General features: G+C 37.8%; 1 protein-coding gene across 7 annotated transcripts in view; it reads right to left on the reverse strand.

Moving 5' to 3' along the window:
- The window catches only part of NEK11 (NIMA related kinase 11), a 165052-nt gene that overhangs the window by 77849 nt on the left and 59362 nt on the right, over window positions 1–27841 (reverse strand). For 4 of the 7 annotated variants that reach the window (XM_043540836.1, XM_007064332.4, XM_043540838.1 and 1 more), the window contains exons 5-12: window positions 27251–27315; window positions 25494–25620; window positions 9943–10092; window positions 9784–9862; window positions 9133–9221; window positions 5207–5326; window positions 3094–3187; window positions 2077–2215 (exon numbers count right to left, since the gene is read on the reverse strand). In XM_043540836.1, the coding sequence (XP_043396771.1) occupies window positions 2077–2215; window positions 3094–3187; window positions 5207–5326; window positions 9133–9221; window positions 9784–9862; window positions 9943–10092; window positions 25494–25620; window positions 27251–27315 (863 nt within the window). Of the gene's footprint in view, window positions 1–145; window positions 553–2076; window positions 2216–3093; window positions 3188–5206; window positions 5327–9132; window positions 9222–9783; window positions 9863–9942; window positions 10093–25493; window positions 25621–27250; window positions 27316–27841 lie in introns of those variants that run through there. The other 3 variants (XM_043540837.1, XM_043540840.1, XM_043540841.1) reach the window with 2 other exon arrangements.

Raw genomic sequence — 27841 nt, forward strand, 5'->3', positions numbered from 1 at the left:
TCCATGCCACTTAGAGCTGAGGTACTAATTAAACTAAATCTTCCAACTCTCATTGGATGATCTCTCCTAGTAGAGTACAAGTATTTCCTACAGTCATCTGGATTAACTTTCAATTAAAGCGTAAGAACCTCAAAAAGTCATTGTATAAACTTGTTCCAAGTTTTTTTTATTTTTGTGCTCTATATTATATTGATACAAACATAAATTTTATTGTGGAAATATAGTTTCAGCAGAAAATTGCAACTTGAAAATTAACAGCAGCTGGCCAAACTTTTGAATAATGGGGGTGTAAAATTAGGTAGTGTTCCTATGCTCTCAATGAATCCTTATCATAAGTACCCATCAGATTTATTAACGGATTAACTCTAAAGATAGACATAGATTTCCTCCCTGCTCACATGCTGTTCTGCATCTGCTTCTTCCCTGGTACACTCCCACTCACAGCCTCATTTCCATTGCTCCTTCTTGGTCTCCTATGTGCAACTGTCTCTCTCCCCTGGACGTACTTTCTAGCAGCTGTGTTCTCTCTCACACAGAGTGTCTCTCTTGTTACTATGAAAGAGCAGGCCAGCCATGTTAGGCATAAATGTCGCTACATTGAAAATTAAAAGCTATTTTCTATTTTTTTAAAAAAGCAATTTTGATGTTCCCAGTTAGGTTTTTAGATATATCGAACTAAAAAGTTAACATTTAAACCCAGAGCAACCAATGGAAAGTAGTTTCAATAGTTTTCAATATTAATACATTTAATGCAGACGTTTATGTATAAATATAGAGATATCTAACAAACACACTGTTTTAAGAGGCTGTAATTCACAGTGAATATGTCACTCTCATTAACCACATGGGTCAGATTTTGTGAAGTTAGTATATCACAGAAGTGATATATAATTTAATTAAAACCTTTGAACTTTTCAGATATAGACCTAGTTCATGTATTATTTACATGAACACTTCATATACATGCTCCCTTTTTTATTTTTACACTTTATGGGCCTGATCCAAAGCCCACTGACCTCAAAAATCACATCTCTTCAGTTTGACTTGGAGTTCGGTTGTTTCAGTCCTGTTCCCAGTGGAGAGGCACCCATATCACAAAATCCGCCACTACAAATTGCCCCTAGTTGGAAGTCTCAGCAGAGAGGCAAATGACTGAACAAGCATGAAGACGGAACTACTTTGGTCCTCGAAGCAATTCCTTACAGGTCACGGTTGAAGCATATGGATTGGACACTTGCACTGTCACTGTCCTGGCTATAATATGCCTATCCTGTGAAAAAATGGAAGCCTTCGGTCCCCAGGTTTTTTGACCTTTCACCAGTACAATAGGCACACAAAAAAAGACAGGATCTGCTTTCTAAGCATTAAGAAGCAAAGTGAGCTACCATACTAGAAAGAAACAGAACACATGCGTGTGCTATCAGAAATATTATACTAAAAGAGAGTACATTACTCTATGTAAAACTTTATTTTCAGTATGCCAGGTATGGAAGACTGAGCTTTCCCTTTGCTCATTCATCCACAAGCAAAGCACATGTTATATAGATTTTCATGACCCCAGGACAGTGACTAAGCATTTTAGGCCAGTACAGACAAGCAAGGCTCAAAGGTTTTTCATCTGCTTTTCTCACTGTGATACAATTTTGGGGTACAATCCCAGCACACATAGCAAATGCATATATCCTAGGATAATCCTACAGTTGATTTGCAGCTGGGAGGATAACTGCCGAGCATAATGCTGTTCCAATACCAATCACCTGAAGGTGTGAAGATGAAAGCTGTCCGTTTCTTAACCCAGCCCCTCACTTGGAGGTGGAGTTCACCACCTTTTGATACTCCCAGTTCCCATAGGCTCAAGAACCATAAAACCCTCATGTTTCTACACTGCAGTCCCATATTCAGCATCCATCCTTCCTTCTCTTGTAGATTTTTAACTCCTTAGCAAGCCTAATCGATTTTTACTGAAATTTCTCTGCTATAGGTTAACCAAAGGAGAAAAAAATTAAACCTTGCCCTGTTTATATGAGGTTTCAAATAGAAAGTGGATTAACTTGCCATACAGTTTCAAACCCTTACCGTGCTCCACAGGTTCAGACATACAGAGCCTGCCCGGTGTCTCATTTTCACTTGGTTCTTTATGTCCTATGGATATGTAGTCCAGTGCAGTGATTGGCTGAGACTGAATCAGATGCTTTGAAGTCTGCTCATCAGATTCCTTATTTGAAGCAACATTAGTAAATATAATCAGTTAGAAACCTCAGCATGACCACAGTGTAACAGATACTCTGATCTATACAACTGCTGGGTACTTGTAATGAGCAGTCACTTTTTAAAAAAGGACTTTTTAATCATTTTTTAAAAACTGAGCACCAGCAATTGTTATTTCTTAAAGACAGATTAAACATCACTATTTCACTAGAGACAGTGGGAAACAGAAACATCTGCATGCCAGAGAGAAGCTATTAAACGCTAAACAAAAAGGCATAATTTCTAGGATGCATCGATTGACTTTTTCAAACTATCTTTGCTGCATCTGTGATGAGCTGCAGAGCTGGTGCTATACTGACTTATTTTCTCTTACAGATAGCTTCAGGCCAAATAAAAGCTTGCCTGGGGAGACACTCTGAGACTTCCTTCTTACTAAAGTCTGGGTGGAAAATTCAAAGTAATCTTCTTAACTAAATAAATAAAAGGAAGCAGCAGTCCTGCCAAAGTATGGTATTTTAGAGATTACAGTCTTAACACTATCTTGAAAATGAATTTATTTTGAACTATGACTTCATGGGGGGGGGAAGCAGAAGCAGACAGTAGAGTCCAAAATTTCAGTGCATATGTTTTAAGAATTAGTTTAAGAAAAGGAAATGATGCCATGGGACTGATAAAGACATCTGTTGAAGTGTACCTGAGTTACCGAAGGAACTTTTTCTCAATACAGAACCAAGTTCGACTGAGTTTTCTAGATTTCTATGCACAATCCAAATTACATATGTGGGGCCAAGATTTGGCCCACAATACTGTAGAAGTGTGAGAAACTGAAAAGTACTGTAGTTTGAGTGTATGTCTGAAACACCCTAAGGGTGAGTTCATACTTACATGAAGCACATCTATACTCAATTGCTGAAAGTTACGGGACCTCAGTTCTTGCATTCTTTTGAGGTTTTCTTGATATTTTTCTTCTGCCAGTTGTCTATAAATAAAGAGTACATTTATTCAATTTTATGCATCACAAATACCATGCAGGAGCTTCTACAATAAGGTACTACTGCTTATTACACATACATAAATAAATGGAAAAGTACATTCTATCATAGGGCCACATGCTCAGGTGTGCACAAAGGACCTCTATTTATCCAGCGGGTCTTGTGTGGATGCATCTAGGTAGAGAGTTTAGTCCTTAGTTACAGAATTTATAAAATGTATCTTGCCTGCTTTGTATAAAAGAGCCATGAGGTTCCAAATTGTTGGTTCCATACAAGAACCTGGTCAACTCAGAAGAACTTAAATACTGTTGCCTTGGTTCCACCAAATGCTCCAGGGAAGTTTTCACCCCAAGGAAAGAGAGGCAGTGTTTTCATATTCTGCCCATTGTGCCAGATGTTCCTCATAGGAGATTGTATTAGTCATCTGCCAACTCGGCAAATCCTCTGGACACCATGCTCTCTTCTCACTCACTTTTGGAACTGCATTAGCTGACTGCAGGTAGCCCACTTGAAATGGAATTGTATCTTTTATAATACCTATACTTTCTATCCCTGGTGCACTTGTTCTACAGTATGCTCGGATATCCCACAGTTGAATCTAGGCCAAAGTATTTTAATTTCATAATTACGAATGGGTTTTGAAGATGACTATCCTCTTTATGCTACTGAAGAGATAGATTTATTTTATCTGCTGAAACATGAATTAAAAAACTGCCATTCTATACTGTTTCCTAATCCCAATCTACAAAATACTCAGTTGCTTCTGTAATCTACTATTTATGATTTTTCCCATACATTTGCAAATTGGCTTCTCATAGTTAAGAATATTATCAAAGATTTTAAGCAACAGCCACAAGTCATAGCAGAGATGGTGAAATTCCAATAGCTGTTTGACAGTGACTGTGTTTCCAGGGAGAACAATTTCTATTGGTATGAAAATTCATGTCCATATAACATCATCATCATCTTCAATCCAGTTGTAATTTTAACCCCTCCCTTACACTAATTTTTATATATGTCAAATAGACACAACAAATGGTGATTCAGAATTTTTTTCAAATTGGGATTTAAAACCGCAGCTATTTTCTTGTTTGTAGTCTTTGTTGTAATCGGGTGTCATTACTAAATTAAGATGCATGCTTGCTTTGGCACGACAAGACTAAGATGCTGATCCCAATGGTCATAAACAATTAACCACTCCATTGTACATTTATAAATAACAAAATATACATTAGTTAATCTAATCTGAACTTTGAGAGACTGTTTTGAAGAGGATATTAACATGAATTCAAGCAGTGCAGCTATGATTTTTTTCCCCACTTCAAATAAAAAGAGTTGCAAATTTTCTACTGGGGAAAAAATCGAGCAGATCAGCAACCTAATAAATTCTTCCTTATTTTGTGGTGGAGCCAGCCTTGGCATTCAATCATCACTTCAAGGTCTTCCTCATGTCCCTCTCATGAAGAGTATGCACTGTATTTCAAAGACTCTCTATTATGACCCATCACGTCTCAGGAAAAACTCTCTAAGTAGAGTTTTTATACCATGCCCATCACCATTGTATCTGCTCACTTAATAAGGCCATTACCTAACATCTTTTCTTTGAGGACTCTGCCTCTCTACGCAAATCCCAGAGGCCAAAATGACTGACAGTTTCATCCAAACTGGACTGCCAGTCAAAGCCAGGTGGCTGCCTTGTCAGAGTAGGGGCCTCAACAAGTCGTTTAAAAAAAACTTCTTTTACATAAATGAATCTGAAGATTTCTTACTCATTTATTTAGTAAAAAAGTCAGCATCTGAAGTACAGTTTTGGGCTAATGCTCTGACTTTCCCCCCCGCTTCAGCAATTACTCTTATCTAACCAATGTAAAATCACCATTCACCCATCAGTAGCTGAAGAACCTGCAGAGTGTCTGTAAGTCAACTCTTTTCATTCTTGCTTTCCTGGCAAATTGCACAGGTGAAGGAATGCATGGTGAAAACACAGTGTTAGTTATACATCTTACTTAAGCTTCTTTGCTTTTTCATCTGCAGCATTTAACTTCCGCAACCTCATTCGCTCTCGTGGAGTCATTTTCTGCACCTCAGACAGTTCCCGCAGAGTTTGCAAATGGACTTTTTTCTGCCTAAAAATAAAAGCATGCAAGTCTCTATTTATATAAAAATGTAAACAGCAATATTTAAAATTACATCATTGTGATACTGAGATGTTGACATTCTGAGTACATTAATGAGGAAAGCATAGGTAATGTAATGGACTAAACAGAGGTTTGTTTACTTACAGTAGTGTTATATCAGATTTATTTTCATTATGAAAGTATGCAAAATGTAGACCTATAAACCCAGAACATTTTGCATACACCATTTTAAATATTTCATAAGAGGATAGACAAAGTGAAATTCTCAGTACTTTATCACTAAAATAATAAATATGGAAGCACACCTACAAAAGTTATAGTCTCTTGTCTCATTCAGAATATCACAAGCAGAAATTCTGCCTTTTAGTTTAAAATTAAATCAACTGATAACAACAATACCAACCAGAATTTTTTAATGATCAATTTTGAAGAAGTATAAAAGAAGAAAATGTTAATGCTCCTTTAATGAGCTTTTATAATAGTCATTTACTTCCTTGTAAATGCTGTCTGCTGTTATTCATTTCCTGGTCCCACAGAATAGTAGTGGTTTTTTCATGACTCAAATGGTTTTCATAGACCTCTCCTGAAAGTTAAGCATGAATTACTAACTCACCTATTCAAGATCTCAACTGTATCCATAAACACAAGAGACCAATACATGTCCTATACTTGAAAAAACTGTACAGATTCCAGACTATTTTACAGCCTACAGTGACTATAAAAATGCAACTGCAGTCATACATTATGACTTCCCATGTAAACCAAATTTTAGAGTACTGGAATTTATGGTGAGCAGTATTCATTTCAAATTGTTACTCTTATTCTCAAGATTTAGCTTCTAAGTCTTCATCTACTTTGATGTGTGATCATCTAAGAGCTTAATTTTATGCCCCAATAAATCACATAATAGGCCATGGGGAACTATCTTGGGAAACATCAGAATGTTTACAATGCAGGGAGATATATTTTCACCATATTTCTCAAATGTTGTCTATGGAGGAAAATAGTAGAAGGATCTCAGTGGAATTGGGAAACATATGACACTGAAGACAAAGACAAGAAGATTTCAGTTATTAAGCAATTTGGAACAAATCCTTTAAGAATGAATAATTTAGACATATTTCTTATGCATTATAACAGAGCTGGGATTTATAATTCAAAAACTTCTGGGATAACAAAGCCATTCTTCTTCCAAGTTTTGAATTTGAATTTGTAGAGCTTTATGCTTGTTTAAATATTTAAAATTTATGAATTGGGTAGAACGGCAGTAAACTATTATGGACTTTTATTAGAAAACATAAAGCTAGGCTGGACTTGATATATAAGCAATTCATGGAAAGAAAAAAACCCCACAGATGTAGAATGACAAAGTGGTTGGGAAAGATGTACATTGAGCTGTTCCTGGTAGGGACTTCCAAAAATGAAATACAGCTTCAAGTTTATAGCAATTTATGATTATATAGCTTTCAAGTTTAAATTGTTGTCCTTTGACTTTTTGAATGACAACACTTTCCAGGGTTTTTTTTAATCTGTCTCTTTGGCATTTCGCTTAACAACAATCACAATACAGATTTTTAACGATCTCATCAGAATTTTATTTAAAACCTTTATATATTATTGTAATTAGATTCAGACATATTATTTTCATACATATTCTGAATACTTAACCCAACTGATTCAGAATATAGCATATTTCTGGGAGGGTTTATATTTAATAATAAGGGTTTTTTAAAAACAAAAAACAGTTGCCTTTAATTTGAAAAGCTTAAGGGTAAATTTTTAATCTCTGCCAAAAATAGATGATCTGCACTGTGCTGCATTTTATCGGAACTCTGGGCCTCTGAAAACAGAGATCACCACTGCCAAGAGAAATTGACTTTTCATATGGAACAAACATAAATGCAAGGTGAAAAGCTTCAAAACTGTATACACCTTTTCCTAGGAATGAGTGTTTTACGAGCTTTACTGCATAAGGACACATGGAAAAGGAATGGATGTTTATAGGAAGGTTTATCAAAAAGTAAATTGTTATTTGTCACAGAAATCAAGAATTTCTCTATAGATTTATGCAAAGAACTTGTTAACACTTAGAACCTGTTCTTTGTGTTGAGGAAGATCACAGACCCATCAATGCTGAATGGATGCAAAAGGTTACTGACCACAGAATAACACACACTCTCTCTCTGTATATGCCAATTCTGCCATATGTAATATCAATTAGAAAGGTGATCTGTTTCAATATATTCAAACTGGATCCAATTAAAACATCTTTGGAGCTTACTGTATTCCTTCAATGGTAGGGTCCAGGTGTGATCAGTCCATCCTGGAAACACTGGGAAATTTGGAGGTTGATTTTCCATTTTTCAGGTGTAATACTGCTCCCATAATAAGCTGCACCCACAATTTTTGGCCCCAAATAAATAACCAAGAAAAAGTGTGATTTAAGTTTAAAATGGTGTGTGCAGTTCAATGGAGGTGAAAAATTGTGTCCACAAAATAAAGGCCAGGACTGAAAATCGCATCCCTGATATTTCAAATATTTTATGCTTCAGTATGTATTTCAGCTAACACATTTCAAACACTTTTTGGAAACTGAAAACCTTGCCTGCATATTGTGCCGATCACATTTAGGAGCACAACTCTCCACTACCAAACAACCGTACTTCTTCTGAAGAGCTATGAATTCGCTCTTACATGGGTCCCATAACAAATCTGAGTAATAAATGTGAAGCACATGGAAGCGTCCTGTAATATTTTATGAATATTTATGTCCATTGATTTGTATTATATGATTACAAGGGATAATAATAATAACTTGCACTTCTGTATTGCCTGTTATCTAAGGATCTCAAAGAAATTTACAAACAATTAATTAAGCCTCATAACAAACCAGGAAGCAAGTACGAGACAAGGAATGTGCATCACTTCACCCAGCTGTGAATTACTGCCACCTTTGTGCAGGAAAACAGCAGCTGTTTAATAGTGCAAAGCAATATGACACAAAATCTCTAGGGACAGGAAGTGAAGTGGAATACCAGATCTAACTGAAACTACAGGGATAATATAAGAAGGCAAATGAAATTATCAGCATTGAAATTTGTCCTAATTATTGCAGTATTGTGTTTTAATACTGTTTAAATTAAATATCTTTAATATCATAGAATTATCTCAGACAGGTTACGTCCAATGCATATTAGTATAAGATCTAATAAATATGATTAATATTAATTTCTCAATATAGTAAAAAGGCAACTGTATGATATCCTACAGGCCTGCATCCTGAATATTAGTTTAAATGTTTACGTCTTCAGTTTGAAACCATTTAGAAAAAAAGCTTTGATATTACTGTAGTCACAAACTACACCATGCATAACTGAATCATAACATACTTCAAATCATGACCTAATCTTTCAAAAGGTACAGATCTGAAGACCACATGTAAAAAATGTCCATTAACTTGTAATTGTGAGCAGGAATAATTTAATTACACATACAACAGGTACTATATTTGCATGTAAAAATACCCTATGCGCATGCAAAATTAACCAATGTGTACATGCTGTTATGGGTTTGCACATAGAAAAAAGAATGCTTCACTCTCATACAGCGCTTTTTACCGTAGTTCTCAAAGTGCTTTAAAAATGTAGGTGTACGTCAGCATGTGCATTTGTTAGCACAGATCCCTTTTAAAAATTTGGTCTTATGAGTTTAATTTAACATGTTAAAACATGGATGCATTTAGCAACTCTTTCCTGTGTAGTACTTTTTACTAATAAAAACACTGCAGTACTTACACAGCATTAACGATGCGTGCAGCTTCTTTCTGACAATTAAATGTCTTGTCTTTCAGAGCCATATTTATGAATTTGCATTTGACATTCTGCTAAAAAAATAAAACAGCAGCAAAATCAACAAATTATAGTAACGCAGTGACCCAACATCTTCATCTATGATCCAATATTTGGTACAGTCCCAATATAAAATGTTTTAACAACTTTTCTGTCCCTCTTCCCATAAAGCCTAGAAATAATATACACTTTAGCAAGACTATGAAACAGAAAAGCAAGATGTTTACTTGAATGTGTTGTTTTTCATTAAACAGTTGGATACCTCTTGGCCATTGGCCAAGTGGAACAGAGTTGAGATTCCTCATACCTCACCCCCAATGATCTCAGAAGTTTGCAATATATAAATGAATGCTCTCTTTATTGCTTATAAAATTTCATGCTAAGCAGACTCACTCACCCAGTCCCCTTTCTAGAGGGTTTGGTGACAAGAGCTTTGTTTTCCCACCATCATTTGTAAAGAAAACTTCTATCTCAAACTTGCATGGACGCCTCTCAGACTCATTTCTTCTCATCAAATGTTCTTCTACTTTAGTGCATTTTTGCAACATACATATTTGCATGTTAAGTGCATGTCTATTGCTTTTTCATTTTAAATACCTGTAATTGTTCATCAATGTAGGGGATTTTTAGAATCTCTGTTGCAGATGGCCTCAGAGAAGGATTCTTGTTCAGCATGCTGAAATATTAATGGAAGAAAGCTAACTCAATTATTTTGAAAATAATTGAACATATATGATAAGCCAGAGAACAACAAACCTGTGGAGGACTGTGTTCAGTTTATTTGGATATCTGTCAGGAAGAGAAGGTGTGTTGCCTTCCACGATTTTTAGCACAACAGACAAAAAATTGTGTCCAGTAAATGCATGATCCAGACAGCACATCTCATACAAAATGCATCCCAGTGACCTAGAAGAACAAAATACAATGATGTAAGGAAATAACAGAGACAATATTTTGAAGTGGCATACTCAGTGACAGTATATTAACTATAACAGTGTCTGTAAAGAGCTGAAGTGTGTGTCCTTTTCTCTTGATGATAGGACACTTCGATGTCATACTGTTCTCTTCATCTGAAATAGTCTTCATTCAGACCATAGAATCATCTGCTACTGCTTAGCATTTGTAAAGCCTGTAGCCATTATCATTTCATTTCCACAGACATAGGCAGGAAAGTTAAACCACATTAAAAGATTATTATATAAAGTCCAGTTATGCTCACTCCATATTTAAGCACCTAAATAAGTGCCTGATTTCCAAAAGTGTTGGGTACCTAGCAGCTCCCATATCCCCCAAAACAGTGAATATTAATAGAGTAAAGAAGTATTTGTTTGTTACAGTCAGTACTGGTTGTTTTAACCAGAGACCGGCAGAGAGATGATGTTCAGATACAGATTTGTTTAGGCTATCTTTGGGGGTTTAGGTTTGAGGTCAAACCAGGACTAGAAAAGCACCTAAAATGGCTTAAAATGATGGAAAACTCACAGGAGAGAGCGTTCTAGTGAGATTGCAGTCACCTAGGCACACATCCAAGCCTCATTATTTCAGACATTAGACCCCTTCCAGTTTTAGAGTCAAACCAGAACCAAAACCTAAGTGGTGGGTTCATATAAAAAAATTCAAATCTGAATCCCCTTGAAAATTTTATACAGGGGACATGAGAGAAAAGAATGTTTAAATGTGAGGACCTGCTCAGGCCCAGCTCCACTTTTAAACTATCAAAATCAAGAGGATGCTATGTGAACAGTGAATTTTAAATGGGTGCCTTGATTTCCCCTTCTCTCACCCATTGTGGGGCTCTTCTTCAAGGTTCTAATGGAGCTGAAAGATCTCCAGATAGAATATATTTAGGACAAATATCCTGATACTCATATAACCTCGTGATGACTGAAATATGACCATTTGTGTCACTGATGTTGCCTGTGTTGTACAGTTGCAACAGGTCTTGTGCAAAGCCTGTCATATAAGGTGTCAATGGAAAAGTTATTTTTTGCTAAATAAGATTATCCTGTTTAAATTCATGTATCGTCACTGTATCTGAAGCTATGAATATTGGCTATGTATCTATAAATCAAATGTGTTTGTTCCTGGGGTAACACCCACAAGGTAAAAACAACGAGGAGTCCTTGTGGCACCTTAGAAACTAACAAATTTATAAGCTTTCATGGGCTAAACCCCTTAGCCCATGAAAGCTTATACATTTGTTAGTCTCTAAGGTGCCACAAGGACTCCTTGTTGTTTTTGCTGATACAGACTAACACGGCTACCGCTTTGAAACCCACAGGGTAGTTTACATCCAGTCTCTCCAGCCCATTGTGAATGGACTATTCACGCTTGATGGCCTATTAAGGACACTTCACTCTAACAATGGGCCATACAATAAATTCATCCCATCCAGTAAGTCTTCCCGTGGACACCTCAGCACAGATATGGGCAATGGCTGACTCTGAGAGTCATCAAAGCATGTAAGGACATGTGATATGCTCATGTGACCTTGGACTCCATCTTAGGCCAGTAACTTTCCACAAACTGTGGCTGTGAACTGTGTTTGAGTTACTCAATTTACAGACATATGGCAAAGGGTATAAAAGACCTCTGAGATACCTCCATTTTGCCTCTTTCCTGCCCAGATTCTCTGGACTGTGGATTTACAACTAAAAGGAGCATATTGCATTATGGACTGAGGGCCTTCCAATCTTCTGGGAGTTAGCAGAGACTTTACAAGCCAGAAGTCTATAACATCACTGCTACAAACCTGATATAAGGAGTTTGCAATTATTGTATGTATACGATCTATTAAAGATTTTAAACTCTCTTCATCTTTTCTTTTATTAATAATTGTTTAGATTTTAGTTACTCAAAGATTGGCAGCAATGTGATTATTGGGTAAGATCTGAGTTATATATTGACCTGGCTAAGTGGCTGATCTCTTGACATTGGAAGGACCCTATATTTGATTAAATTGGTTTTCAGTAACCACTCATCATAAAGTCCAGTGTCTGGGTGGTGAGACAAAGGCTGGAATGCCTAAGGAGACTGCATTTTTGACTTCTTGTTAACCAATGTGGTAAAACAGAAGTTTACTTTTGTTACTGGCTTGGTATAATCTAATGATAGAATAACCACCAGTTTGGGGTGAGTCTGCTCTATTTTTCAGGAGTTTGTCCTGAATCTGGCATTCTCAGCTGTGACCCACTGAGATACGGTGACAGACTTACATATTAGATAATAATAATAACACCACTTTGCAATTCCACCAAGTATTCCCTCTAAAGACTTTAAACCACTTTACTATATGTGTGGGTAGAACTGATTCAAGCAGATACAATGACAGTCCAAGGAAACAACTATAGCAGATATGACAAATTTCAGTTATTCACTTTTGATTAGTTAAATACAACTTTTAGAAAGCATATTGGTCTAGCTTGCAATTAAAAATGAGACCAAGTTGTTACATTTTGGAGATGAAAGTGAGGCCCATGCTGTACACATAATACAGACAAAAAAGAGGCAAAATATCAGGTACATGTTTCTCAGTGGTGCTTTCTAAAACTGAACCTCAGTACAATTGGTCCAAGATTATCAGTAGTGGGTGCTTAAGGTCCAGTTATGCTCACTCCATATTTAAGCACCTAAATAAGTGCCTGATTTCCAAAAGTGTTGGGTACCTAGCAGCTCCCATATCCCCCAAAACAGTGAATATTAATAGAGTAAAGAAGTATTTATGCTGATAGTCTTTTAGAATGTCAAACTAGGAGACAAGACAATTGTTACATGAGGAAATGTTCTCTCAACACAGGTACACACACACATTATACACAGAAGTGCATATATACATGGTATCTGAAATTGTTAAACAGAAATGAAAGCAGGCAGTGGGAAGGAAAAGAAGGGAGAATCCCAATCTGACAGACAATGTGTTGCAGCTGGCTTTTGCAGATACAATCTGTTTTGAAGCTGCAGATTTTGGCACCTGAAATTGCTTAAGATGCCATCAGGAACATAAGATTTGCCATATCAGGTCAGTGCATTTATCTATTTAGTCCAGTATCCTACCCACACCTGAGGCTTCAGAGTAAGATGAAAAAGACACCTGGATGCATTCAGCTATCTGTGCATTGCTGCACATGGGGAAGGGAAATCTATTCCTGATTACCATAAGCAATCAGTTTATGCCTTGAAGCATATAATTTGATTACTTTTATAATCTTAGCTGGAATAGCTACTAATATTATTAGTGGTCATAAAATTATCCAGCCAGAGATTTGGTTTGATGACCTTTTGTGTTAGTGAAATTTATAGGTTTGCTAGCTGTGTAAAGTACCATTTCATTTTTGTAAATGTGATGCACATTAATTTCATAGAATGGCCCCTTATGCTCATATTATTTGATCACATAGAAAAGAGAGCCTGATCAGTTTTCACTATACCTTTCACAATCACAGTCAACATCCCTCTGATCCTTCTGCTTTGCAGAATAAATAATCCAAGCTTTGTCAGTCTTGTCTTCATATGTAAGTATTGTTGTACTTTTAACCCTTTGTTGTTGCTCTTCTGTGGATCTTTCCAACCTCTGCTACAGTGTTTTTAAGGTAGTGAGGCCAAAATTGACATTTCAATTAAACACTCAAAAAACAGAAAATCAAAATTCCAGTAACTTTGTGGAGCACTCTATGAGCTTGATAGAACAAGGAATTCTGAAGAAAATAATTTCCTGACATACTTGTCTCTCTCTAGAAAAATTATTTATTGTAACCTTCTCACCCAACAATTGTAAGCTCCTCAAGACAAGGTCTGCATCTTCTCATGTGTTGGTATAGTGTCTTGAACCATCCTGACTGGTGCCTCAGGGTAGTAAAAAATTTTATTATTATTGTCTGGAGTTTTCATTATAGAAGCAACCAAAACTGGATAAAATAAATGCCTGTTGAGGATGTGCCATTGATAGTGTCAGTATAAAATTTTCCATAATAGTTTATCCCTTTTTAAATGTACCCACCACCTTGTTTGCTTGTTTACCTAATTCTGTGGACATTTTCATTGAGCTAGCCATAAAAATCACTGTCATTTCCATCGGGGGCGGGGGGAGGGGGGGGAAGCGGGCATGCAAGTTCAGAACTCATTAGCTTTTATAAGCAGCACAGAATAGCTGATTGCCAATATACGTTATATTTATCAAAGTTCCATTTCATCTGCCATTATGTTGACCAACGAGCCCCAATGTTTAAAGCATTTCAAATTTCTCACAATACTCTACAGCAGTGGTTCTCAGCCTGTGGCCCATGGACCTCTGGGGATCCGCACACTATGTCTAAGATTTCCAAAGGGGTTCACACCACCCTTCAAAAAATGTTAGGAGTCCACAAATGGGAAAAAGTTGAAAAGCTCTGCTCTATGGTGTTTAGCAGATATCCTCCTGCTATGACATGCTGGGATTTGTGTAGGGGGAATTCAGTAAACTAAAGACTAAGGATCACAAGAAAACAACATGTACTTCAGTAGAGTACTTCAGAAAAATATTTCTTTTATTCATCTTAGGAAATGTAAAAACAAAACTCTCTTTGCAGCTCTAAAAGGACACAATCCAAGCAATGAACTGTGTTTTATATGCTTTCAGGAACTGTCACTCTTTTCCAGAGTGTGGGTGGATTGTAAATTAGCAGAGGATCATTTATTTTAGGCCAACTAATGAAGCTCCTTTCAATATAAAATTTCCAAAACATTCACGTACATGAGGCAAATTCAAATAACTAGAAGGAACATTGGAAGACTATTATTAGTTAAGTGGATTTTGTGTTTTATATTTATTTAGGGCCAGATACCACAAATGCTTACTCAGGTGAGTAGACCTATTTACTTCAAGGAGATTACATGTGATAGTAAAGACTAGTTATGTGATAAAGGTTTGCAGGATTAGGACCTTTAAAAAGTTATATGAATTGAACACTTACATTAAAATAAGTCTTAAGGAAGTAAAATAGGCTTTCTACATATGCTGGTAACTATTTATTATAAAAAACTTTTTTAATGATCCCAGATTTGTATTAATCTAGTTATAACTTTCTATAATTTCTACAGTAGAAATTGCAAATCTTCTTCAATTCAAAATTCTGTGACAGAACCACATCTTTTGAAATTTAGATACTGTCCTCACACTCAGCTAATGATGTAGCATAGCTGCCAAGCTGACATTTCTTGATGGGACATTTCTCTACCTGCTTTTCATCCCCCTCCCTCTGAGGAGTTTTGGGGCAGGGAAGAAAGATCCCACTCACCCTGGCACACCTCAGAGAGAGGGGGATGGACAAGAGCCACAGAAAGCTGGGGAGAAGTGGGGAAAGCCAATAGATACTAAGATATTGAAGTGACATTAGAGTAGAGTGACATTAGGCATTGCCACCTGTTCAGGTTTTCCCAGGATCATCCCTTTTTTTGAGGTAGCTGTCCTGGGAAATCCGCAAGGGTGCTCAGTACACACACCAGCTTTCCCAGGAAATCTGTCAGGGTGTTCAGTATACACTGTCAGATGTCCAGTTTTATGGGCTCAGGATCATCCTGGATGTCCCATTTTTTGTACCTCAGAGGTGTCAACCCCTACCTTGCAGAGGGCTTTTCTGGGAGCAAAGGAGCTTGAGACCTGGGGTTTCATAGCCTGAGATGGGGAGTGGAGACAGGGAAGGGTGGCAAGAGAAGAAGCCAAAGCTTGGAGTGGCCTGGAGGATTTCAGAGTGGGGTGCAGTAGAAGGATAAAGATCTGGGAAGTTGGCATGGGGGTAGGGGCACATGAAGCAGCCTCCCCAGATCCTCAGCTCATGTAAATAGGTATAGCTGCATTGATTTCAATGGAGCTACACCGATTTACATAAGCTGAGGATTTGGCCCATTATTCTTAGGAAGGGAAATAGGTATCATTAAGAACAATTAGATGACTACGTCAGAGATAATGAAAAAGCACTGACGTTATTAAGCAATTATTGTACTATACCCAAACTTTTTTGGAATGCAAAGTAATCAGCATGCTAACAACTCTGGGGTATTTGACACCGGATTGTATGCTTGGACCTAAAGCTCAAATGAATGAAATGACAGTGCCAGCACAGTCAGCCTTTGGTTCTTCTCTTTCCAAATTTATTGGAGACAAGGAAGGGAACAAAGAGAAAAAACAAGCTTTAGATGCTTTAAATTAATCACAATCTCAATTCTATTTGAGTTATTTCTATCTATCTATCTATCTATACATGCCTTTCACAAATGCTGCACAAACTACAACTCTGGCAAAAAATAAAAATTCCGAAGACTTTTCCCAAGTATACAACTTGCTGTATTCTAATATACGAAATAATAAAACATGCAAAATGTACTAAGCACTCTTTCATTTTTATGCGTATTTATCTGTGGACAGGGCCGGCTCCAGGCACCAGCTTTCCAAGCAGGTGCTTGGGGCGGCATTGAGAATGGGGCAGCAGTCCATGTCCCACGGCGGCAATCCGGCGCTTTTGGGCGGCAGCTCCGCCGCTCTTCCAGGCGCGGGGGCAATTTGGCAGCAGCTTCGCCACTGTAGCGGTGGCAGCAATTCGGCGGCAACTGCTTGGGGCGGCAAAATTGGTAGAGCCGCCCCTGTCTGTGGATAATCTGGGCAATCAGTCAGAGACCAAACTGGGATTTTCTGCATCGTGAATTACATTTCAGCAGATTCTTATTACTCATCCAGAGTTGCCTAAAAGCTCGGTAAGGACCACTCAAAGAATACCAGATCTGGTTAGATTGTTTCCGTATATCACACTTTACATGGGTTGTGAAGTTTTTCTCGTGAAATTTTTTTCTGGGAGGTGCCACTGGAGAGGACTTCATTGGAGTTGTCCTGAGTTACACTATCTGCGTGTCTGACTTATCATTTGTACATGAATATGAAATCTGTGATCTTTGCTTTGACCACGTTTATTTAAATACAACTATATTTCAAATAATTAGAAGAGTAGAAGGTTACCCTAAAGCAGTGGTTTTCAAATTGGTGTATGTGTACCCTAGGTGTCCATGAGCTTTCATCATGGGGTATGTGAGAAAAATTCTGTAATGGCACACAACACATTTTATTTAGTAAGTCTTGGCAATCTAATCATAGGTATATTATGACCCTATCTCAGAAGGGGGTATGCAGTAGACTACATTATTTGGAAAGGGGTATGCTGCCTAAAACGTTTGAAAATCACTGCTCTAAAGCATAGAAGAGTTGTTTCTTTAGAAAACTTTCTGTATGTCTTTGGTGCGGCAGGGGACATGTAATAAGCCTGACCTCAAAAAAGATGGACTCTGGACTCCTGCACTACATTGTTATACAGGAAAGTCTGATGTAAGTAACAAAGTTACATCCTGACAGAGTGACAATGAAGCCCTGATTACACCCAAAATGTCTACGCTTTTCTGTTAATTCTCATATAAAATAGCCATTAGTTTTAAAGGCACACACATGCGCATGAAATAGAACACACCCCCTTAGTACACAAGTATGCTTTGCATGATCCAGCATAGGGATAGGACTTCAAACAAAAACAGTTTGTGTGTGTGCAGTTTAGACAACATACGTGAGTGGTTTATTTGAACCGAACACTTGTATGCTAGCCCTTACCCTACAAACTTGCAGAACATGTGTTATTTTTCATAGCCCTGCATGTTTCTCTGCACGTCTTTTTGAAAGTGGTTAGGAAGAGCTTTGGTGAATCTTGCCTTTAACCTTGCCTTTCTGTACTGCATTGCTATAATATTAAAATGAAACAGTGCAATAAAAAGAAACAAAAAATGCAAATTAATTAGAAACAAAATGCTTCATATGTCAAGTATTAGTAATCTCTACAATACACAAATTCTACTGCTACTTTTTAGAATCGCGGTAGTCTCAATTATGCACCTTTTCTGTGCATCTTCAGTCCCATCTTCAGATGAATAATTTTTAAAAAAACTAACAAAATAAAATCTGACAGGAACATAAACAAAGAGAAACAAGTGAAGCTAAAATGAAAATCCCATGACAGGATGCATGTGGAGCCCAATACACCTGAACTCCATAGACCATCTGTCAGAATCTGCCAAGATCACACAGAAGAATTCGAAGGTAAAGGCTTTAAATGTAACAGGGACATTAACTTAGCTCAGGAAAACAAAATTCAGTTATTGATATAATTCTTGGAAAGAGTTTACTAGGTCCCTGAATGAAAATCCAATCTGTTTCCAACAAAATTACATTTCTAATCATTTCTGCCCCATTCCTCCAACCATTATTGCAGTTTTTATGCCAGAAGTTTTGATTGCCAACTTGGATTACCATTAGGATATTTTCATTTTAAATTACTTCAGCTAATTTTAGGAAGTGAATCCTGAGAAAATATTAATATCACAAGCGTGGACTGAATACCATTAAAAGAGGCAAGTATAGTAGATGTAGCTATTAGAAATAGTGTAGAATTGAAGGGTGCTGAATCCTCTTTCATTCAAGTTGGTGCAAATCCTGCTACTATGTGGGGTTCCCCTCACAGCAGAACTAGGCCAGTTCTGCTGCACAGGGCAGAGTGAAGGGCAAGATTTACAGGGTGAACATGGAGCTCATCTCTTCTATGTGTCCTTGTATGCCACTGCTCAGAAACTATGTGAAAGTGAGAGTAGGAGATTCCACAGCTAAACAGATCTTTCCTTCCTCTTCCCCTCTCTCACAGATGGCTGCATTAAGGTCATGAAGTATACTGCAGCTTCAAGGATCCAATAGTGGCCATGCAACTCATCAAATTTGAGGTCAGCAAGGTGCAGAGAATGAACAGGCAGCCAAAGAACAAGACCTCTACTCAAAATGTCTCCTCTTACCCTGGTTTTTTGCTGACATGGTTGAATTTTCTGGAGACAACGAATAAAAAAAGCATCTGAAAAAAAACAGGGTCAACTGAGTCAGTAGAGAACTAACCTTGTTTCATCTTCTTTTGATTCCCAGAGGTCACTTTCATGAAGAATCTAGATATGCCAATTAAGGATATAATTTGAAGATTTAAAGTAAGATCTTGGCTCAGCTGAACTACCATTGATTTTAACAGGGCTAGGAGTTCACCGTCACAGTGAAATGCAAGAGAAAGTCAGCCTCCCAGGATGCTGAAATATCATTTAGATTCAGAAATTTCCCTTTAATTCGTAAGATCTTTCTAAAACCCACATTTTTCTGGCCTTCCCAATTTATTATAATTTAACTGACATTTCTATTAATCAGTGATACAACTGACAGGAGTTCTTTATTCCCTTCTGCTATCCTGACTTCTTTTAACAGTGGTAGTAGTAGTCTAAGGTCAACAGTTTAGTGTTTCCAAGGTTTCACATGATCTTTTTAAAAATATTGTTTTGTGTGGGTTTACATCTCAAGTTTGAGTTCTGGGCATAAAGAGAAAAAGAAAATGTAATTCATACAAAACCATAAGAGTTTTGCTTCATTTCTGGTTGAATTCCGTTAAAACAACTAAGTTTACACCCAAAATGATAACTCCTTTCCCTAGAACCCCAAACTTGGCCTGAGTTTTGCTCAAAACTGAATAAAACCTTGCCAGAGTTTCAGGTCTGAACCTAACCACGAACAGGCAGTTGTACAAAGCTTTCATGTTTGCCTATCTGTTGTTCTGGACTTCCCTCAGGACAATATGTGAAAAATTATGCATCTTGGAAAAGATATACAAATTCTAGTTGATGAATGTATTTCATTTGCAAAATATGCCAAGCACACATTACCAAAAACAGGTTGCTCACCTTAAAAGTCAACACATTTGCTGTAAGCTTCATACAAAAAGAGTACTTCACATAGATTATCTCACATACTGTTGCTAAAATGTCACCATAATTATCAATACTGCACTGTCATTCTTGCCATTTTAAAACTAACTGCAGAAATTCAATTGTCAAATAAACCCAGACCTAATCTAGATATATTCTATGTAATTAATAACCTACTTCAAATTCTCTATTTTTGGTCAAGACCCTAGAACTGGTAATGGCTTCTCAGTTATATCACCATGAAGTAGAAAACAACCTCTGAATAGAGCAATCTCTGTGCTCTATCCTAATGAAATCTAGATTGGAATTTCTCAGAGTTTTTAATGATTTATTATAGTAGTATGATGCCAGCAGTTTGGATGTTTTAATTTTGCTTGAACCAAGTGTTGCTTTTGATTATAACATCCTTCTTGTTTACAATATTATGTAGGAATTGCTGGCACTATTTTAAGCTGGCATCCATCTTATTTGTTAAACAGATGGCAGTTTTTCTATAGATTATTTTTCTCCTTTGCTGTAGAAATTACTTGAGTTCACTTTTATTTTTGGACAACACTATTTTTCAGCCAGCAGTGGGCTAATATTTCTATTTTGACCTTGTCCCATTCACTCCTAGAGCACTTTTTTTTTTGCCTTTTTTTAATTTGAAGAAAAAAAAAGGAACAAAAGGTGAAAAGTGACAAAGCATTAAGGATGAGTCCTCATAAAACAAAGCTTTATATAAAAGATATTCCAAAAAAAAAGAGATTCTAAGGACTAGGATGGGTTCTGCAGTACTAAGAAACCAAACTGAAGTTCTTCTCTACAGGCTGAATCTTAACAACAGAGCTTTGCAAATGTACATATCTTGCCTAGCATGTGTCCTGAAATGGAACCTGTCTCCAGGCCTGCCAGAATACAATCTTACAGTCACATAAACATGACTCGTTCAAGACAGCAGTGCTTAATGATTCATTGCCAAAAGAAAGAAAAATCTGGGTGGGCTTTCTAAGGTCTTTAGTTCACAATAAGTAGAAACCAAAGGATATCTGAACATCAAATTTGAGGAGAAGATACATGAAAGATATGCAGTCATGGGAAGATGTTAGCAGGATGATAGGCTCACTAATGTAGAAACCTACCATCATCTTTGGAAGGAATGTAGGATGAGTCTGTAACACCACTGTATACTTGTAAAATATAGTATAAAGCAGATCTACGAGCTGAAATAACTATCCCTAGGAAAATGAGCTTCCATAAAAAAAACCAAGCTCCTCATATACTGAATGGTTCAAAAGCAGTTTTCATCAGCTTTGTCAGAACCACATTAGTGGACTTTGGCCCTCAAATGTGTCAAAGCTTGCACTAACCTGATGATAAGAGTCTGCACAGAAATACTGATCTACCTTCAATTACTAGTTCATGAAAGGTCAAAATAGCTGTCAAATTAACTTGGATGGAATCAGTCTTCTATCCAGCCTCAGATAAATAAAGGTGACATTGGGTTTTAAAATAAAGGTCTCCCCACCAGGCATAGCCACCTCCACCATCACACTCTATTGTGGGGACAGGGAAGTACAGTCAGTGGTATTTTAGGGCAAATTGTACTTTTTTCTTGAGTCCCTGGAGAAGGGGAGAGAGGTGTGAAGTGTCTTCACCAACTTATCAATATAGGATGCAAGGGCAGAGCAAGCTCATTCAAAAATGCAGTAGTCACACTTGCCGGTTGGTGAAACCTTTTTGTCACATTCACACTTTTTAAAACTCTTGATCTTTCATTATTGGCAATGAGAGGAATGATGGCATCTTAGATCACAAGGTAGATTGAAAGGAAAATATATCTGAATTGAACATCCAGAAGCTTCAGAATGGATCTAGAAAGAAACATTCAGAAGCATCAGAAACAAAATAGGATACAACATCTCCAAGTCTCAAAGCGTTTTAAGGTCTGGACACAAAACCTCAATGCATCAAAGCTGTGAAAAAGAATGGCAAATTAAGTATTGTTGTTGGAACTTAATGTGTTAAAGTTTCATACATAAAGCACTGAAAAATGTCAACTCAAAATATGAAGTGCAGGAACCAAATTAACAATTCAGTGGCATGCAAAGAAGGGTTCCCAAACAAACTGACTAACAAGTAGAATCTAAAGCTAACACCAAGGCCAGCATTTCAGGGCCACGTAGCCTCAAGTGTGTAAGGATGAGCAGATGCACACAAAAAAACAGATGCGGTATTAAAAGACTAACTGAAGGGTTGAGGGAACCAACAGAAGAAATTCAAAACCTGTCACAGATCAAAGTAGAATTGGAGCAATGATGGTTGATGGGATCTGATCTCAGCTTTGTTGACTAACAAGGAGCTGATGAGAAGTTACTTAGGGCTAAGGTTCTGGTATTTGATGGTGCATGTGGATCTTCAGTACCCATACCTCAAAGAGCCAAAAAGTTTTGAGTTATAGGAGTTCTGTCGTCTCTTGCACTGGGAGCACAAGACCCAAGAGTAAGAATCCTGTGTAGAAGACAGCCTTTAAAGACTAGATCTGAAAAGTACCATGAAATATTTGAAGTATAATATCTAGAATAAAGTTATTGCTTGTGATGGTTCTGTTTTGTGTGGTTTGGTGCTTTACCATAAGGAAATGTAATCAACAGATTCTGTATCAATATACTGGAGCAATTTCTGCTCTCATTTAGTCATCTACAACCCCAACGACATCAGAGGGATTGCATAGATGTAGTTATGAATAGAATTTGTCCCACTTTCTTTATGTTTAATGTACCGAAAGCTGCACTGATAAAACTGCTCATATTGCAAGAAAATAAAATACTCTTTATGGCAACTCAGTAACAACAACTATAATTCATGGCTTGAAAAGGATTTCACTGCGGGCTGAATGAGTTATTTCCCACATCTTTTGAAATCCCTCTCAATATTTTTTATTGAATGGAATGACACTTTCATAGCGTTGAGCCCAGATTAACAGTGGAGAATCTGACATAAAATCTTTCTCAGTTCAGCTACAGGAAGCATGAGACGAGATTCCTGACTCATCCCTTGACACAAGCTGAATACTACAGTATATTGCCTGTGAATAATAGTAAATGTTACTAGTGTCTAAAAGTTTGGTGATCTGTTCTCAATATTTAGAACTGTCCCCAGGTGCCACCAATATATCTGAGAAGGACTGGAGTAAAAGGTGGCATAAATCTTCAGGGATTCCAAGTAATTCAGTAATAAAACTGCACTCCAGCGTTCAAAGTCTTGTACAGAGAATTTTATGATTTGGAATATTAAAAAAAAAAGCAATCACTCAGATACATGTGCCTACAAAAAAACAAACAAGTCCCTTTTTTAAAGAAATACTACATTCTTTGGGAAGGTAATGGGCCATTTTAGAATATGAGATAGTAAGTCGCTTACAAATATTTTTAGAATAGCAGGAAAATGATAAACTATTGTCTATGACAGATGACTGTGAGAGTGTGCTTACCTCTCTGGTGTCAAGTGCGTGCCACTGCCTCTGTTTCCCTATCGTGTTTCAGTTTCCCTCCCCTGGAGCACTTGGGGCACCTTAGAGACTAACAAATTTATTTGAGCATAAGCTTTCGTGAGCTACAGCTCACTTCATCGGATGCGCATCCGATGAAGTGAGCTGTAGCTCACGAAAGCTTATGCTCAAATAAATTTGTTAGTCTCTAAGGTGCCACAAGTACTCCTTTTCTTTTTGCGAATACAGACTAACACGGCTGCTACTCTGAAACCTCCCCTGGAGGTTTCCCTTGGGCTGGTAGGGTGATTTGGCCAAATCAAGAATCCTACCATTCCACAGCAAATAAAAGTCCCCAAACCAAAACTATTTCCCTTTGTCTGCAGGGGTTTCTACATACCCTTTACCCAAAGTCCTTCATCACTTAGGCTTAAGTATCTCGACTTGGTCCTTTGCCCTTTATCTCAGGGGCTCATAAAGCTCTTCAACCTTGGGCACCGTGGTTTTTCCCACCACTTATAAGTCTATGGCTACACTTGCAGATGTAGAGCGCCGGGAGTTAAACCAACCCTCGGAGACAGCAGCAGGGAAAGCGCTGACGTGTGTTCACACTGTCAGCTGCAAGGGCAGCGGCATGCCACATTAGCAGCTCTTGCAACACCACAGAGAGCAGTGCATTGTGGTAGCTATCCCAGTGTGCAAGTGGCTGCAGCATACTTTTCAAATGGGAGAGTGGAGTGTGACAGGGAGTGTGTTGTGTGTATGTGGAGGGAGAGACAGTGTGTTTTGGGGGGCAGAGAGTGTCAGCAAGCTGTCTTGGAAGTTCAGACAGCGGCAGGGGGAAGGGGGAAACCCCGACATCAGCCTCCACCCCCACCTCTCTCTCTCAGACACAGGCACAAATGCCTGCCTCTGCAGCAGGAGCATTCCACAGTAATGGTTTGCTTTGTGTCCCAGAGCAGATAAGCATGCTGCCTGTCAGAAACAGAGCTTTGAAAGGGGATATTCGCATGCCTGCAGCCGAGTTCAAAACAATGACCAGAGTGGCCACTTGACTTCAAGGGATTATGGGATGTTTCCGGAGTCCAATCACAGCACAGTAATGCAACATGTCGCCCACACTGACACCCCGGCATTTCAGCCAGGGCGGAGCAAGCTCTATGCTTCTCATGGAGGTGGATTACCAGGGACGCTCCAGCCGCAGAGTCCAAGCGCCCTACATGCCTTGCCAGTGTGGACACCTCAGGAGTTAGGACATCCGGGGCTGACTTAATGCGCTCTAAGTTGCAAGTGTAGCCAAGCCCTCAGTGACACAATAGGTGAGCCCAAGCTCTCCCACCACTCTAGGATCTGACCGTAGGACCCTGTGGTGCAAAACATCTGTCTGTCCTCACACTACAAATTTCTATTTCATGGATCCAAGGACTACCTCCTACTGTTTCCTTCCTCCCCGTACCCTTTCCAGGCTTCTTCAATCAAGCCCCTCACAGGATCTTCCTGGTGCCCTTGCAAGGGGAACCATTATTGGTCCTTTCCCAGATCCCAGTCACTAAAAAGCCTAACAGCAAGCTGCTGCTCTCCTCTTACTTCTCCCACCAATGAACGGAACCTGTCTTTTATCCTGTCTCCCCCTTCCCAACTGGCCTTGCTCCTGGTCTATGATCACCTGATCCTTCTCCACCAAGTTCCTTGACCTGGAAGAAAAGACAGGTACTGGCAGAGGCTGCGCCTGATCTTCCCCTTAAAGGCCCAGCTCGTCCTATGACAACAGCCTACTCACTTCTAAACATGAGGAACAAAGCTCCAAATTGCAACATAGCTATGAACTGAAATAAATGCCTTTGAATAGTTCTAATGGAGTAGTCAAGCATTCTAACCAGGTGGCCCTGACTTCTTTTGTATTCAAAAAACATTTTAAAGAAAAAAATAGCAAGCACATAATACAAGCAAATAGACGGTGACCTAGAAAACCAATGCATTTTAATTGACTTGTTCATTACAAAGAAATGAATACTCCAGTCCAAACAGCATGTTGCCCACTCACCAAATGTCAGATTTTGTGTCATAACCTTGATGTTTCAGTGCCTCTGGGCTCATGTAGTAAGGTGTCCCAGTAAACGTAGTTGCCAGATCACACGATCCCATCAAGAGACGAGAAACTCCGAAGTCCCCTTAAAATAAAATTGTATTTTTTTAAAAAAAATACTAGGTAGGTAAGAAAATCTAGACTAAAAATCAAATCAGGAACTCTAAACTTACTTTGAGTGTCTTTAATATAACATTTTATAATTTATTATTATTTAAAAAATTTGAGGCCAGATCCTCAGCTGGTATGAATTCTCATAACTCTGCTGAAATCAGTGGAGCTATGACAATTATCAGCAAAGATCTGCCTCTTGAAACACAAAAATTGGGGTAATTGAATGGATCAGAGTATTGGTAATGAGATAGAGAACTTTTCACTTCTACACTGTTGATTCAAATGCAGCCAAAGCTAACAGTAAACAGAAGTTTTTTCCATCTTATGGCTGTCTGGTATATTATAAATTGATCTGACAGAGTCAGTCCTTTCCCCCATGGAATAATGTCCATCCATCTCACAGAAAGCAGCACTAACTGGCAACGTTGCTTATACTCTCAGCAGAGATGCTAAGGATTGAAAGGGACTGGAGAATAAACTTTGTCTCCCCTTTTGATGTGATTCCTACAGTTCAAGGCCAAGGCATAATGTCTAGGCAGTGTGGAGAATTTTGCACTGCTGATGCCTATGCATGCTGTACCTTTTAAATAGAGGATTTCGACACCTCGTCACCATGGTGATGGGTGCAGTAGAAAATCAGAGATTAGTTTAGATCAAATTGCTACAATATCAGCCTGGAACCTTTCATTACCATGATATTCATATAAAAGAATGTTTATAAGAAGTAAACAAAAATTACTAATAAATTTAACTAACAATATGGCTGTGACTGACACAAACATACTGAGTATAAGAGTCAGTACACCTATCCCCCTTACATAGGGGAATAAAACAGATGCAGTGAAAGAACATATGCCCTTATACAGAAAAGGCAAGAACTGTTTTATAAGGGGGGAAAAGTTATTGCTTTTGCAATTATTTCAGCAGAAAAGATTTTGAAAAGGGGCATTATTTTATTAATGTTAATATTGTGCAATCTTTGAAAATAAGACAACTGCATATTATAAAAATAAGAGAGACCAGAGTTTTCTCAGTTCTAGTGTCTTGACAGGACTTTGCAATATGTTCCTACAAATATTTCATTTTGAAATGAAAAAGAACCAGTTTATTTAAAGATTAGTAAATCTAGGGTGTAATGGGTGGAAATAACTATTATAAATACAAATAACTATTAGAAAAGGCTGGAGACTAAATTCTATGCACATTTTAATTATCTATAATGAATGTTCATAAGGACATAAAATGATTTTACAAGCAAAACTTGCAATGATTTTTCAAACATGGAGAAAAATCAATTGGTCATCAATCTTCTATACAAAAGATATACACTGTTTCTCAAGTCTAGATCAAGTTCAAAATAAAATAATGCCTTAAGATATCCTTTTGTTTTCAAATGCTTGTGCATGAAAAGTTGACATCCCCAAGTTAAAAAGCCATACACAAAACTAGGCATTACCATAGTTTTAGAACTATACAACAAAAAAGATACAGTGTATTAGACACCTCTAGATACCATCTAATTTAAATCTACATATTTATAACATCTGTGATGGAATTTTCTATAGTACTAGAAGTCATCTAAGAAAGTAAGGAAATCTTACCAATTTTAAGAAGGTTATTTTTCAAAAAAATATTCTTGGCTTTTAAATCCCTGTGAAGTATTCGCCTGAAACACAAAGGGGAATTCAATTTCATCTGATCTGGGGAAAGTATAGTCAAACGCACTAACCCAGCCACTTCCGTCATTAGAACTGTGTTACTAAAGGCCAGCCTGGCAGACTAGGACCCAGTCCTGCAACTCACAATACACAGGCACATCCCTGTACCTGCATCTAGCTCCATTGCCTTCAATGGGGCTCCTTGGGGTGCAGAAATGCATCCATGTGCAGTCATTTGCAATACTAGGAACTAGGAACCTAGCATAAAACACATGAATGCAGGTATCACAGTTTGAGACTATCGCTCACTCCTCTGATGTAAGGAATTAGGTGAGCTGCAGAGGTAACCTATTCAGCCTTTGATGGAAGGGAACAAAACCTGTTGCTCTTTTTACCCATCTGGGTGCTCTTAAGGGAGCTATGTTATGTCATCTGCCAGAAAGATAATCCTCACCATGAGATACTTCAGAATAGAGGAATTAAAAAGTGGAGGATCCTCAAAGATCTGAGAACCCCCCTCAGGGAAAAAGTGTT

The sequence above is a fragment of the Chelonia mydas genome, chromosome 2 (genome assembly GCF_015237465.2).
Source record: "Chelonia mydas isolate rCheMyd1 chromosome 2, rCheMyd1.pri.v2, whole genome shotgun sequence".
NCBI classification, from domain to species: Eukaryota; Metazoa; Chordata; order Testudines; family Cheloniidae; genus Chelonia; species Chelonia mydas.